Source organism: Neocloeon triangulifer, unplaced genomic scaffold (genome assembly GCF_031216515.1).
Source record: "Neocloeon triangulifer isolate White Clay Creek 2 clone unplaced genomic scaffold, ASM3121651v1 ptg000008l, whole genome shotgun sequence".
NCBI classification, from domain to species: Eukaryota; Metazoa; Arthropoda; class Insecta; order Ephemeroptera; family Baetidae; genus Neocloeon; species Neocloeon triangulifer.
This window is the reverse complement of record NW_026775550.1, coordinates 5,018,989-5,035,204: the sequence shown is the minus strand read 5'-3', so window position 1 is coordinate 5,035,204 and position 16,216 is coordinate 5,018,989. Positions and strand designations below refer to the sequence as shown.

The 16,216-nt window shown below is 38.1% G+C and overlaps 1 protein-coding gene and 1 long non-coding RNA gene across 2 annotated transcripts in view; one reads left to right on the top strand and one right to left on the bottom strand.

The window, feature by feature from the left end:
* The first annotated feature begins 2,413 nt into the window (after positions 1–2,413).
* LOC132194972 (uncharacterized) overlaps positions 2,414–16,216 on the top strand; it is a 92,784-nt gene continuing 78,981 nt past the window's right edge. The window contains exons 1-2 of the long non-coding RNA XR_009441594.1: positions 2,414–2,554; positions 2,630–2,700. This is a non-coding gene — a long non-coding RNA (uncharacterized LOC132194972). The remainder of the gene's footprint in view (positions 2,555–2,629; positions 2,701–16,216) is intronic.
* Positions 6,972–9,943, bottom strand: LOC132194737 (macrophage mannose receptor 1-like). Its single transcript, XM_059616213.1, has 14 exons — positions 9,932–9,943; positions 9,800–9,858; positions 9,431–9,744; positions 9,349–9,380; positions 9,245–9,294; positions 9,077–9,185; positions 8,789–9,023; positions 8,701–8,735; positions 8,600–8,649; positions 8,439–8,547; positions 8,165–8,387; positions 8,030–8,105; positions 7,868–7,976; positions 6,972–7,818 (listed from the first exon to the last, which is right to left on the bottom strand). The coding sequence occupies exons 5-14, from the start codon at positions 9,287–9,289 to the stop codon at positions 7,583–7,585; spliced, it is 1,227 nt and encodes a 408-aa protein (XP_059472196.1). The 5' UTR covers positions 9,290–9,294; positions 9,349–9,380; positions 9,431–9,744; positions 9,800–9,858; positions 9,932–9,943; the 3' UTR covers positions 6,972–7,582.

Genomic DNA, 16,216 nt, shown 5'->3' with positions numbered 1-16,216 from the left:
AGGGCAACTATACATGAAATCACCCAATTTAATGACAAAATTAAAGAAAAAATTAAAACAACAGAATTTATTTTTATTTACATTTAAAAAAAATGCAATTACATCTCATGTATTTATTATTATCTTCCAGTTTTGTGCAATACATATATATTTATTTGATTATTTATGCACTTTCATACAATCAGCGATTTTTCCACATCCGCGGCGCCGAGGAATTTATTTTGCCCACGCGACTCACGCGGTCGAGAGATCGAAGAAACACCCAAAAGCGCGCGACGAGTGGAGAGTTGCAGGTAGCACTCGATCGCCAGCCCTTTTCACACCGGCAGCCATAAATCTCGCAACGAGCGCGGCTGCAGCGCAAAAAAGATGAGAGAGAGAGAAAAAGTCTCGGTAACAGCCGGAGATGCATCGCCAATAAAATAAATAAAGTAAGTGGCCGCCCACGCGCGACCGACGGAGCCGCCTCCAGCACGTACTCAGTTGACCAGGAAGAATTTCTCGCCTCTTCACCTCTGCTAACCTCAACACACGAGAACAAATGAATGATAAATCGATCATAATATTGTGTACTCGTTGGTAATTGCCAGCATTAGTTTCCGAGGAAGAGAATAGGAAATTGTATTTCTTAAACGCCTGCCAAACTCTTAGTTAGGCAACTCGCCCGACAGGAATTTCCTCCCCCGCCCGCCGACTTGAAGATTTGAACGCGGGTTTTGTCAAAGTCAAAGGTGGTTTTTATCTCGAGGTCTTCCATTCAAAAAGAAATTTTAAAATATCATATTACCAAATTGGTATGAATTTTTTTTTTTTTTTTACTATAAAAGCAACAGGTCTTGTTTTTCCAAATTAGTATATTTTTTTAAATTATGCTCAAAGTTAATTACATCAAAACAGGTCAAGATTGAAAATTTGAACATCAGACTTCCCTACACAATATATATTTTAATAAATTTTTGAAACTCATTTTGCATTTTCAATTATAAAAAAAACCTAGTTTCTCAAACTTGAATTACTTTTATAGAATCATGAAATAAAATTTTTCACAATAAAGTGTTCGTTTTGCATTATTGCGTGTTGTTCGGTTGGCCTTTTGGCACTGCCTCGGCGAGACGACGTGCAGGATGTGCCGGCGGAGACGAAAAGAGATGTCAGCTCGAGAAACAATGGCGACCTTTCTACTCGGCTCGACCGCGGCCGACGACTTCATAAAACAAGCGCAATTTGTTCTTGTCCAACCAAAACAGCGATAAATAAAGCACGCATCCCATAAAGCGCAATAATGGAAATTCATTGGACATTATTGTAAGACTGGAATTGCCCGTTTATTTTATTATTACGATGGTATGATTGCATATGTTTAGAAAGATTATAATGATATAATTCTCGGTAATTTTTGCTATCCATTGATTTTATGGTGATTTTCCGCAGAAACAGCACAATAACTGGAAATAAAAATTTATGCAAATATTTGTATTTTTAGTTGTAAATAAATTTACAGCTTTATAGGTGATTTCCAATAGTTCCTCTCTTTAAAAAAAAAATCTTTGGTATGCAACCCCATTTTTTATAATTTTTTTTTATAGAATTCCACAATCCAGCAGGGTTGATTTATGGAGATTTGAATTTTAAACCAACTTTTCCTCGATGGTTTTTGCGAGTAGTTTTGTTTATTGTTTCTTTCTCTACATTTCCTGTTGCGGGCTGTAGCCATAATTAATGAGCTGTGAAATTATGGAAATGAAGATATTGAGCTTTTCCATGATCATCTCCTCGAGTGTCAATTTTCTTTAAACAAACTGTGGAAACTGTTTTGACAAAAGTAAAAGTTCATAATTTAATTAAATAAAATTTTCCATCAAATAATCAAGATTGTAAAAAATTCTGTTCAGTTACAATTTTTCAAAAAATTTGAAAAAATAATTTCACTGCTCACGAATTATGGCTGCAGCCCGCAGCCGAAACATTTAGAGCAGGATATTGCTTTTTTCTCAAACAATAAACAACTTAACTCGCAAAACCCATCGAGGAAAAGCCGGCTTCAATTATTATTTGTTTTTTAATAAAGTATATTTATTTAAGAAGAATGTAACAGGCCAACTCCAATCGGAGTTATTGGCCGGTGCTTTTGCGACTAAAGCGCAAGGCTGGGAACTTCAGCTCTATTCACATATTTTTGCATGCGAATTCAAATCACTATTTTGCCCAGTTGTCTCACAAGTTGTGCACTAACTCGTATGCTATCAATTCTGGGCCACCCTCTTTTATCCTCTTTGCACAATGAAAGGTAAAGTACCAGTACCACGTGCGCAGATGATTTGTTCAGTTTGAAATATCCCGCCCCCAGATCTCTCCCTTCCCTTCCGCTTCCGCCCCTCACCTGATTACTATTCTCATGTTCATGTCATGTTGACAAAAACAACGTGCTTTTGCAAATTGTGAGTGCGTCGGTGCGTTTGGGTTGCGAATCGCCAGTTTTTGGCCAGAAAACTCGTATATTCCGGGGTGCGTCGTGCTCTTGAGTGCTTCAGGGTTCGGTGGAAGGCAAAGTGCGGTAAGAAACGGGTCGAATTCGTGAAATTCCGTGACATTTATGTATGGCGAAAATTCTAAGTTGACTTTTTCACAGGACGAGACTCGTCAACACAAAACTTATGGAGATTCCTTTGGATTCCAGACCCGTCCCTGAAGCAAATTAAGGTAAGAATATCAGAAAAATTTTGGTGTAATGCAGAGAAGGACGCCGGAAATTGAATTGATCACTGTTTCGTTTCGTTCGTCAAAGATTGTCCGGACAAAGGATGCCAAGAACAAATTATCTTATTAATTAACAGAAATTTGCACCGAATGCACGAAGATTTTCAAATTTAATCCTTAATTGCATCTCTCTGATCTCTCATAATTTATTCTTTTAAGGAAAAATAGCCAAGCAGTGCTTTTTGTGCTAATTTGTTCCTCCATCGTTGCAGCAAAAATGAAAACCAGAAAATGGTGCTTGAATAATTTCTTAACAATTTATTTATACAGCCAAAGTAATTTAAATTTTTTTATCCTGATAATATAAAAATTGATGGTATTATTTATTCTTCGTCAAAAAGATAAAAGCGTTTAATTTTTTAAACGGAGACTTTCTTGATTTTTGTACGCAAAATTTAGGCAAGGCGAAGCCATTACTGCCTAGAAAGCATCTTTCGCGAGTATTAAAAAAGAAATTACTCTCCATCTAAGCTAGTCTCATCAATTTCGCAACAAGTCTCTCGCGCAATTAAAACGCGCGGCGGCGGCGCCCGCAGCGCAATTCGGCGCCCACTCGGTGGGCGTGTCCGCGAAAGGGTCAAGCGGGGTGACCTCGAGGATGCCAACCAAGTTCTTCTCGCGCGCCAATGTGCAAATAATAAACATTTTCAGGTCGCGCCACGCGCGGTGATAAAGAATCCATGCAGCGAATAGGGGGCCGTTAATTTTGAAAGTGAGAGCTATTTATTTTATTTTCGGCCGCTTTGTGTCGGCGACAAAGAGAAAAATGCGATCGCCGCACTTGCGCAACCGCGCAACCTTTCCTCTGCAATTAGACAACAATTGTTGCAGAAAAATCACGCGCGCGTCGACCGGTGGCATCAATCGAAACAAAACAGCACTCGCGTGCATTCTCCGACGGCCTCATTCGATCGAAATTGGGCCTCTCCGTCATTCATCTCACTTACATAATTCCTAAAACCAAAAGTGATTCGCTTCTGCATCACAAATGGATGGGAAAAAATTAGCTTCTTTTTTAATCAAATAAAAATTACCATTTCCAGAAATATTTAACAAGAAATTTAATTCCAACAAATATACCAATCAGGAAACTTATCAAAAAACTCCCGTTTCTCAACAAAAACAGCAAGAAAAATTTATGAAAACAAAAATTTAGAACAATTAGGTTTTTTAATTTGCATTTAAAATAATTCGATAAAACTATTGACGATAAAAATTTTAAAGTGCTCGGATTAAAACAAGTACGAGCAAAGGTAATTTCAGGTTTTTTGTGGACCACCCTGACAAAGGTTGGTCACACAACACATGCTGTTGCATTGTAAACAAATTCCTCTTGAGTGGCAACGTCTAAACATTTTCACGCGCGGAACGAGCATAAATCATGTTCGGCTGGAACAAACATTACCGGACCCTTTCTCAGGTACAATAGGATTAACCTCTCAGGTCGCTTTTAAACTTTCTCATAAAGATATCGTGTTTGGTGTCGATTTATGGGTTTACGGGGTCACCTGAGCTCAACTGTGACGTCATCGGAGTCGTCGGCGCGTCCCTAAGGCCGAATTCGGCAAATCGGCCGAAACGAAAGGAGCGGTCGTAGATTTTGGCAGTGACCTTTCGCGCTCGTTGCGTCACGCCTCTAACAATCGACTTCATATTCTTTTGCGCCCATTGTTATAATTGTTGTTACGTAAAAAAAAAATAAGACCGAGAAGCTGCTGAGAGTGTTTGTTATTGCTCGTTCTCTTTTTCTGGCGCGTCCTGATATAAATTTCTCGTTGTGTCGGCCGGCTGGCGCGGGCGTGGTCGCGAAATGCTGCTGCGCTCGGCCTCAAATTTCCATTTTTCTCCCCCACACGAGAGAGGAGACCCGAGTGCGCGAGAAAACGATTCCGCAAATTGATTGAGACGTCTCTCGTGAAACGCGACACGTATGCTAGCTGAAAAGTTCATATAAACGTACCGTGCCGTTCAAAGGGAGACGTAATTGCGTCGGATGCGCAGCAACAGAGAAATGACGCCAAAGTCGATGGAGCAGGTTTTCGGACGCGTGATTATTCAAATAAATTTCTGCAACTCGCATTCTTCGTGAAGCTGAAGATATTATACGAAAAAAAGTCGTTTTGTTACTTCATTATCTTAATTTTTTGCATTATTTAGTTTTATACTAACCCCAAAATTATGTATTTTAAGCAAAATTAATTTTTTAGTTCATCTTCTGTGAATTAAACAAGTTTTCTTTTCTCTTTATTGAGATTAATTTTTAAAAGGGGTGGTCACTTCTGTCCAGCCATTGTAACCAGGATTAATCTCCAGGGATTGATGAAAATTTCAGCAAGTCAACTTTTTGTCACCGCAATCGTTTTAGATAAAAAAACCGCGTTATTTGCAATTGAATTTTTAATGAGAAATATATTTTTTCAAATTTTAAGAAATATATTCTTTACTTTTGACAAGCCCAGAATTAATAAAGATTTTTTTTTCCAATCCAATCAATATTTGAAATTATTTCTTTTGTTGTTGTTAGATTTCTTATAATTGTGAAATCTTTTTAATTTAATCATTTATAGAATTTTTTAGCATTAATATTTTTTTTTTTATTACTTTTCATCTTTAAAAAAACGTATTATAGCTAACTTTAAATGATATTTGTCACTTGATTCCATAATTATTCGACCTCGGAAACATCGAAGCAGTGCTCCGTTCCACCCTCGTTTAATAGCAATGAACAATGGGCTCTCATTTATTCTTTTGTGTTGCGCGACTTCTCTCTTCATCTGGTGATTTCTGCAGACAAAAGTGATCAGCAACTACTATACTGCGATCGTATCTGATGGAAAATTCGTGTGCACGCTGACCCAGAGAGTGAAAATGAAAACACGATAATTTTTTGCGCAACTCGGATGCTGGGCGTCGGCCGCTCTCGACAAGAATATTGAATTAATAAAATGGAAAAACAACATAAGACTAAAAACAATAGCTGACTTCTTTGGAACTTGGAAAAGCTTCTCCAGCGATAAACCTAAAGAGTCTTTTAATGAGCGTTGCATGGTGAAGCTAACAACAATATATCTCTCCTGCAGCCGGTAAAGCTTTTCTGGCGAAAAATCAGGGTCTTTTAAAAAGCTCCACAAAAAAAATAGAGGTGATGAATCTCCAGGAAAAACTTCACAAGTAAATAAGTTTATCCGATTTTAAATTTAAATCACCTTTAATCAACCCCCGATTGTGTCATTATTTTCCGAAAAGATACAAATTTTTCGATTTTTTGATAATTTTTTCTTTTAATACCTGGTAAAATAGGCAGTTTTTAGAATTTTCATTATTTTTTCAGAAATCTTTTTATTTATTTTTCTACACCCTTCGGGAAACCAATGCGGATATGAGAGAGAAAGGCTCGGTACGGATTCTTGTGTTTGATGGTGTGTGACGCGCTGCTTTTCATTTTTTTTTCTTTTGCTGAATGCATTCCATCGTTTAATATGAATTTTGTCAATTATCCGCTCCACGGGTGCAAAATGAATATTCGAAAATCGGATGGAAGCAAAAGTTGTGCATTATTCGCATGCAAGGCAGGCGTGTGTTGGGCCGTGGCCCTTGGGCGAGCAGCCTCGCTGCCCGCCCGAGATGCTCCAGATCCACTTTCACTGCGCGCAGAGAGCTTTCCTCATCATCTGCTGCCGGCGTGCGTAATAATTAATCGCCACGCCTTTCGGCCAAAATCAATCCTTTCGAAAGCACCTCGTCTTTCCTCTCGCGCTCTTCTAATAATAGTGCCATACAATGCACGCAAGTACATCACGTAATCGCGCTCGCAAGCAGAGCGAAAAATGCACACCGCCAGGTGTGCTCTATGAGAGGCCTTCACTTAACGATATACAAAGTGCTCGATTTGTGCGCAAAACACTCAGCTGCAGCCTCCGTACGTCGCTCTTGCAACGCCTTTTCTCACTTTTACTCTCTCAAGTGAATATAATGACGAGATGCGAGGGCGGACAATCGCTCAATTTAAATAAAAAATTCCGATTTTACTGTTTAGAAACACGAATATGAAGTTTAGTGGTTTATTTTTTTATTCAACCTATTCACGTTCACGTGAATTCGGCAATTATTGAATCGAAAGACCTTAAATATATCTCCGTTAATAATTAGTAACGCTCAATTTTCTTTTAGTTTGAATGAAACCAAAACCTGGATTTTTGTATTGTTCTGTTTATTATCTGATTCTGAAATTAAAACGGAATGAAAACAAAAGAATGTTAATCGAAATCTTTAGCGCAATACGATCAAATTGAGTTATCAGCATTTATTTTTTTTGAAAAAAAGCAAATATGAAATAATTATTACTTTTCATTTCTTTCATTTAATCTTGAATGGTGCGCAAACCATTTGTATGAATATTAATGTATGTGCACGACTTCATTTGTCTTATTTTTTGAAAGCTACTCTTGGCAGCCGTTCTCGGGGGCGATTCGGTGGCTAATGAGAGGATGGGGCCGGGGGCCCTGGGGCGTTGGCGTTGCCCAACGAGTACCAGCTCGCGTACTACGTGACGCAACCACGGCCGTAATTGTGAGCTGCCGCCGAGAAAAGAGAGTCAGCGGCGGCGGCTCACAATCAGAGCAGCCCTGGGGCCACGCGCAGCACGTGCGAATCGTCTCTCAAAGTGGAGCACCGGCCCAACCAACAATGCACCACGCCCCTCCTTTCTTCCAGCACTCTCGGTTTCCAGCATCGTTTTCTTGCTCGTTAAATAACAACTCGCGGCTACGTATTGTTTTTATTCTTAAATTTTGGATGACAAACTTGCAAATGTTGATTTTGCGAATTACAGCGGGGGCGCCTCGGTCAGTGGCGCGCCTGGCGATTCGCAGATGAAGTTGTAAGGGACGGCACAGTCGACGAAGGTGAACGCCAGTTGGTAGTAGGCGCCGCACGGGAGACTACCCTGAGGAACGGTGTTTATCTCCACGTTTGACGGAACCAGCTCGGCGCCACCGGTCCACACATAGGTGCCTGGGACGTCCTCCTTTAGAGATGTGAAGAAGTACATATTCTGAAAACCTGCAGGAATCGTCAAAAGGAAAGTTCAGTCAAAATTCAAGGCTCTGACCAGACTGCTTGATTGCCTCTTTGATGCCCATGTTCTCTAGAAGATTGTCAATGACCAGCAAACTTTGTCCTCGAGTACTACAAACTGCGTTTGCATCAGCATAGGTTGCCTGCACTTGAAAAGTCACAAGATCATCTTCAAAGAAAACAATGAAGAAAGTACCTTTTCCTCCGAGAAGAAGTACGAATTTCCATTGATTTTTGCGTTCACCAGCCCAACCTTAAAAGTTACTGCAGTTCTGTTGTATTTAAAGCATGAAATTACAAAATAATATAGAGATTTTGGTTGAATATATACGTGGGAGGTTCTGTTGGTTTAGATTCGCAAACGAAATTGGACAAATCGTTGCAGGACACTGGCGCCAGGCCGATGGATGATAGCCCGGCGCAATCTTTCCCCGAAGCCACGTCTTCAGGCGAAGAAGCAACCTTCACCGTCTGAGCCGTCAAGGACCCAAACCAGTCGAAAGTGTCAACACCGGAGCGCTTCAGAGACGTCAAAACAGAGGTTGAAGAGAGTCCTAATAGCCAAAGATCAGAGCAGGTGACCTTTAGGTACTTACGGTGCTCACCTATTGAGCCCAGAAAGTCCTGTACGACGTCCGTTTCAGCGAGCGTCTCCAAGGACATCAAACCCATGTCGCGCGTTCCACATATTTCCTGTGCGTTGTCATAGTTTGCCTAAATTTCTAAGTCTGGTCCAGGGTTCGATTTATCAGAAGGAAAATAGTACCTTTTCAGAAGGAACTATGTAGGAACTATCACCTAAAACCACAGGGGTGGCTGGAAAACTCTTCTTGAGTGTCATTATATATTTTATCAATTAGTCTTTACAGTCAGCCATGGCCAAGAGTTTGCTCAATGGGTTCCTATAGGGATGTATTATTTAGGGCGCAGGTTCTACGTAGACGAAATATCTCACTCAGTAGTTGTAGCCACCGTAGAAGGTCCGTTGGGTGCCTCGCACACGAAATTGGCTACGGTGTCGCAGGATATTCCCTGAAGGCCAAGCTTCCCCAATGAGGCACATCCGCCATCAGGGTTCGGCTGCTCTGGGGCCCAGTTCAGCAAGTTGGCGGCAACGCCACCAAGCCAGTTGAACTCGTCTCCCCCAGAAAGCTTCTTTAAGGACGTCAACATCGTTGAGGTCGAGAGTCCTTTAAGGTTGAAAAGTCATGAGTTTTTCGTAATCAGATGTTATCAGTTTTACCAATGTCCCCAAGGAAGTCCTGCACTGCAGAGGTCTCAGCCAACGACTCAAGGGACATCAGCTCCATACCCTGCTTGGAGCACAGAGAATTTGCCTCGTCAACTGTTGCCTGGCGAGCAATTAAAACAAAAAAATTTTATTTTCTAAAATCATAAACTTTTCTTTCACTATGTTTGAAGGAACTATGTAGTTTTTGCCATTGACATAATCCATCGGAGCTTGAAAACGTTATATATGAGGACGCTAAACTAATAAATTTAATATTATCTTACCCTCATCGATAGACAGCAGACTGGCTAACCCCCTAAAAAATTAGATTCAGCCCTAATTTTTGGATTTCTTTAATTCAAATACTCGAGCGTTGAAGTTGAGCCCGGTGGCTCCTCGCAGATGAAATTAGCAGGTTGGTCGCAGCTGGTGTTGTAAAATTTGCCCTTATAGGTTGCAGAGCAATCACCTGGGATTATTGACTTCGGGGGTTCAGTGCCCCAGCCGTCGAAGATACTCCCAGGTATAGCGAGTTGATCAAGAGCCGAAAAGACAACTTCGCTGGAAAGTCCGATGTAGTTGAGGTAGTCGGTGACACTTTTCTGCTCAGTTTTTGATTCAAGGCCGGAGATAACCAAACCCTGGTCTTCACATTTTTTCTTTGCTTCTTCATAAGTTTCCTATCAAGAGTTTACGGGATGTACCATAATATTTAAATGTAAAAATTATGCTCACCTTTTCAGGGGGAAATGTGTACTTCTTTCCCTTTATGCGCACCGGTTTGTATGAGGGACCTTATTTTTGTAATTTAAAGAATTTTTTTCTCAATATTAATTGTTGACAGATTTTAAAAATCTAATTACACACCTCGTGGATTGTTTTTGCCTGAAAATGATGAAGTTCGTTAGCTCAATTAAGAAGTGATGTGGCAGGATGCAAAAAACGTGAATTCATGTTTTCAAATTTATGAACTCACTTTTTTTCCTGGTTAGCGATGGGTGTGATTTACGAGGTTTTAATACTCTTCTGATTGAAAGGCAATTCATTAGTTTACCTATTTATTTTGTGACATGAATTTCTCCCGCAACATCTGATGATATATTCTCTTCTAGTTTGGTTTTTGAAAAGTATTTTATGTTCTATAAAAAGTAAAATGTAACGTAAAATTTAAATTAGAATTTGAATATTTTTATGTTGAACAAATAGAAAAAATATATTATAAATAAAATGAGTTTAAAAAAAAATTAAATTAAATTCACTTTTTGGCGGAACTTTCGTGAGAAGTTTGGACAGCGAGTTGATATTTTTCGAGATCTTAACCTGGAGCTCTTAAAATTAATTAGATTTGCATAAATTTAAAGCTTGAAATCGTTATTAAAATGACATATATTAAATATTATCATCGATATTTCAAATACTCTGATTTTTGTCCGCGGAATCTGCAAAACCTGGAGGGTTGACCTGTTTGATATTGGTTGCAAAATTGTAATTGGTATTAAAATCAGTTCAAAAATACCAGCAGGGTAGCGAGGGCGAGCAGAAGGGTCGCCGTCGTCACCATAACTCATTTTCGTCCGCTTTCATCGACAAAACGAGCATCACTGCGGAAAGCCGCGAACGAGGCTGAAAAATGGCCGCGCTCTTTAATTGCCACTTTTCCGGGAGCAACAATTTCAAACGTCCGGCATTTCGCCACGGACTTGTTTTGATGTGATCAATCTCTTTTAAATTGCCAAAATCATTTTTTTTTTTCATTTTGTCTAAATTTGAATGTAATCAGTTTTTGATTGGTTTTGAAGATGGAATTCATTATTTTAATGATGGGATTATGAAAAAAGTTTCTCCATTATACGCAGCCAGTAAGAGAATTGCGATCTGCATTCGGCAAGTTTTTGCGAGGCGTGGTACTGCGCAGATTATATTATTCGCGAAGAGAGAGGCCAATTACTCGGACGCTGAGCACGGCAGCCTCTCTTTCTTGCATAAGCGACCATAAAAATCAGTTTCACTCTCCTTCGCACGTCCGCGACACATTTCCGACGGCGATCGATTTTTCGGCTCAATTGGCACCCCTTACTTCACTCGCCGCACTTCGATTACGCGGTGTTGCAAAACGACGGCGGTCACACTCAAAACAATGTTGAGGAATGATGACGCACCCCGCGTCCGCGATTGACCTTAATTAACAGATTAATTCTGTTTTTCTCCGACCGCAGAAATCTGCGACCTCAAAAACCAATATTTTTCACACCCAGCACTTTGAATACAATAAATTTCTATTCATAATTAATATTAAAATTATTAAAAAATAGCTTAATTTGGCTTCATAAACTGTTAAGAACTTGATACTATTTCTCATGAGCTATAGAATGAAAATTAATATTATAATTATCAAAAGATGTAAGTAAGCGTCAGTAAGTCAATAGATATTTGTAATGAACGAGTCTTGTTTTGGAAATAGTCTGAGAAACAATCAATGCGTCAAGATTTGTGAGCGTTTTTCTTTATTTGTTTTTTATTGTTGTAAAACACCTAAACACTCATGTTTAGATAAATTATTTTGTCCTCTAGGCTTAAGTTTAAAATTCTAAAATGGCTGGACGCTTTAAAGTCATGTTTTACTTTGCTGGAAGAAGTTCCGCTGACAGGCAAAATAAGACAGTTTTTTTGTCTAATTGTAAGAAAACATTGTGATAATTACACATATTAAACAAAATTTTAATTAATTCAACCATTAAGATGACAAACTAAACTAAAAAAAAACAACAATAATTTGCAATATTGAGACTGCAAATCAAAATCTAACAAGCTAATTAAATAAGGTATTTCAAAACATTCCTCAGCGTGACAAATGTTTTTCATTTTGTTTGCTTTTCGTTGACAATATTGTGGCGGATTGCAGAGGTCAAGTGCCGGCGGGCTGGAGGTTAGTGCTCCTGCTCTTTTATTTCTTTCTTCGCTCTCGCATCTTCAAACCGGCTGGCCGCAGTTCTTTCTTATGGATGCGCGCAGAGTGCGGGTGTAGCCGTTTTTTGCCGCTCCTCCCTGCCCTGCATGCTCTCGGCGGCCGACCGCGGCCGGCCGGCCAGCCGGGGTCACCTCTCGCAAGAATATAAAGAAAAACGAGACCACCGGCTTGGAAAAGAAGAGAGCGACCCGCGAGGAATGCGAGTCGCTCGCGCGCCACTTTTAATTGCCGAGTTAATTTGCAGCCAGCGGTGTCCAGTGCAGAGCGATAAATAAATACAAATAAAAAGATCGAGCTTTTCTCTCTCTCTGCTCCTCCTTCGTGACTTATTTCAATTCTTTCCCTCCGCAAACACACACACCTCGCTCGACCGACGACCGCTTTTTTATTTTTATGGAGATACGCCGCGGAAAAAAGTTGCTCGAGGATTCCGCTAGTTCTAGAGCAGGAAAAGTCGAGCGCGGGGAAACGTCTCAATTCATGAGAGATGGATGTAGATTTATATATATGCTAATTATTAACGTTGTTGGGAGAGCTCCTGAGAAAATGATTTTTTTCTTTTAAACAACGATGTTATATGTGTAAGTCGAGAAGACTTGAGAAAAATTATAAAATATTATTGAATGAAAGTTTTTTTGAGATTTTGAAAAACTAAATCACAGTTTTTAGTTAATTTTTCATTACTGTGTCTGAAGAAACAAATAATGCTGATAAATATTCTAAAACTTGCTAATCATCGATGTGAGAATTGTGGTTCAACCTTTTCTATTATTATAATTTATAAAAAATCTTATGCAATTTTTTTTGTATACATGTTTAAATACAATAATTAAGGTTCAATTACACTTATAATTGTACTTACTTTTAAAACTTTTCATAAGATTATTAAAAACTATAGCCCAGTCAATCCGACAAGACAAACTATAAGATTTTTATAGTTTTCGGTTTTACATTATTAAATAATATTATTATTATTTTTTTTTTTTAATTATTTTTGTTATTTTCAAAGCAAACTTGATTTGAAGTTCAAATATTCTTTGCGACCTACTGCATTTATACCATAGTTACTTAAATTAGTATATAATTATGCTTGTGTTTTAATTTTTTTCACTTAATTTTTGTGAAAATGTTATTTTTGCTATGCAACTTATTTTTAAGTTTCATGGAGTTGAATCTAAAATTCTACAGTAAAAATCTAAATTTCTAGCAGAAACGCTTGCAGGAAGTAAATTTAAAATGGGCCCTTTTGAAAGCTATTAAGCAAAATTTTCTCAAAGTCAAATGAGTCCTATTAAACTATATCAGCTTTTTAATGAAAATATACATTAATTTATTTGAAATGTGATTATTTCAAACAGAATTTTTCCTTCAGCTGGGCAAAAATGTGTTTTACTAGACGGCGCAGAACAAGCATAATGTAATTCCTATATATGCAAAGCGCGAACAGGGAGTGTCCGCGCGCTTACCGCATTTTTGCAGAGATGCAGCTCGGCGCTGCACGCGGTTATTTTATTTCCATGACGAACGAACGAGGTACACCACTTACTTGTGCTTACATTCATTTTCTTTCTTTTCTTCTCGCCGGGTTATTTGCCGGACTGGGGACACGTGCATATAAACAACTGCGCTCGCGAATCGCCGCGGCGCAGCCTCCACTCAGCGATCTCGGCAGGTCGCCCCTTATTTATTTATATTCCTGCAGCTGTCCGGCGCGCAACAGCCGCGAGATAATTCAATAATCTGCTCGAGCTGTCCGAGCTCTCTCGCGCTCCTCTCGCAAATGATCTCACTTAATTGGCCCCCAACCGAAGGATCCGCCGCAGCTTTTTATCCTCCCGCGCGCGCATGCCGCTGTCTCAATAAAACACACCGAGTCACATTTTTTTTTCAGTCGACCCGCCAATAACTTGAAATGATTCAAGTGCTACTGGAAATAAAATCTTTTAGTACCGATTAAAATATTACAAACTCTACATACAGGAGGAGCAGCAAATTTATATAAAAAAAATATATAAATTTCTATAAATATTTATATTAAACGAACTTCACAGGCTGTAGAATTTAATTGAAGGTTATTCTCAACTTGTAAATAAATGAAACTCATTTTTTGGGGACCAAACTTGACTTAAAAATTGTTTTGCCATCGCGAAAACTTGCTGGTTAATAACTTCAATAACAATTAGAATTAATCAAGAAAAGACGGATGTACCTTGTCTAGGATACATTGTAGAAATATTGACGATTTCAGCAGTGAAATTAATTTTCAAACACAGGTCAAATCTTAATTTGCAAAAAGAGCGCGAGCGAGCGCTAAAGTTTGGAAAAATGGAGAGCGCCAGCGCAATTTTCTGCAAAGAGTCGAGCGTTCCAAAATCAAGCGCGCTCGTCAACCTTTTTCTTAAATAAATAAAAATTAATTTCTATAAAATTTAAAAGTAATTTGCAGAAAACGTGGAAATATTTATGAAATTTTTTAATTTTTATATCACGCAATTAAGTTTTATTGCAATAAGGAATTTATTTATAAGATTTAAAAATTATTTTTTGTTCAAATTAAAGAGGTTTTTTCTGTCTTAAAATTAGTTTTTATTCCTATTTTTAACAATAATATTTGCAATATCGCAAGCTACTAACTAAGTATTTTGATATTTTCTTTATGCTGTTGAAAATATCAAGGGATAATGAATCTTCCTATTCATCAAAATCGTGGTTTCTTTCAAGGCGGCATTGGAAAATAAAATAGATGCTTATTTAAAATCGTCCAGCCACTAGAATCAGTGAAAAATTGAAGGTTGATAGCAATTATCGGCTATTATGTCGTCCATTATTGCAACAATGTGCTATTGTTGCACGTCTATAATTATCATAATATTATGTTGTGCAATTACACTAATTACCAAGGGTGCTCTCCGCTCTTGTCATCTGTTTGAGGGCATAAAGATTTATTTTGATTCAAACAATCATAGATAAATTTAGTTTAAAAGTTGATTATAAAAGACTTGATTATTAAAATATTTGACCAACTTTAAAAAAAGATATGGTGAAATCGTACAGTTAATATTCCCCCCCATTCTGAAGTTGCTTTTATTTTTATAAATTCTCGTAAAAATTAAAATGCAGTGATTTGAACTAATAAGCTTATTTGTATTTCCAAGCTTCTTTCCTTGGCAGTCGCAGGTGCATTTAGCGTCTAATGAATAAATTGTTGCGCGTTCTCCGTGGTCGTCGTCGTTATTCTTCTCCGCTCTTGTACATTTTAATATACAATTTAATAATTTATTCCGCTCGCCGCTAGAAAACAACCAATAAAACGAAAAATCCCACGCTGCTCACAACGTTTTACCCTGAATGCGTTATTAGTTTAGTGGCGCTCTCGATGTGCACTCGCGAGCGCACCTGTGTGCCGCGGGCGCCAATTAATTAATCTTCGATCAACTCGATCTCATTTCACTTTTCGTCTCTGCTCCTGGACTTGACGAGGTTCATCGGCGCGCCGCGATTTGGAAAGACCAGTTTTGTGCAAAAAAAAAAAATAAGCACTCTATTTACAAAATTGCTGGCGGCACAAATAAAAGTGTTGAGCAAAATCGGATCTACCGCTGGCGAAACTTCCGAAGAGATTTTATTTTCGGAGGCTGAGCGACCTGATTTCGGACATGAGTGTTTGCATCATAGTTTGCTTTCGCATTCCAGTTGGAGATCAAACGATATAATGTGGATCATTTAGTTTTAAAATTGAAATATTAACACGAAATTAAATCAAACGGAATCAAATGAATCAATTTAATTATGAAAATTTCCAATCAAAAATTATTTTGATCAATGCCAAAAGGGTTAAAGATGAAATCTATGATTGATTTTTTTAAACTTGCTCACCTTGAAGCATTTGATTTTAAAAAATCGTAATTAATCGGATTGTTAAGTTTATTCTGCTCTTATCATTACAAAAATTGATTACTATTTTTTATTTTTTCAGTTTCTTTAGTCAATTTATATCTTACCTTGTCATTAGCTGCGAAGAATGAAATAAGTGAGTTTAAGTTCAATAATTGAAAAATTGTAATAATTTCACTAATTGTAAGATTGTTTAATTAGTCATTTATGCGCTTTGTTGAATATTTTGTATTTCGTGACACAATCGTGATTAAAAATGGCCTTCTTGTACAGACCTTTCTTTTAAGCTT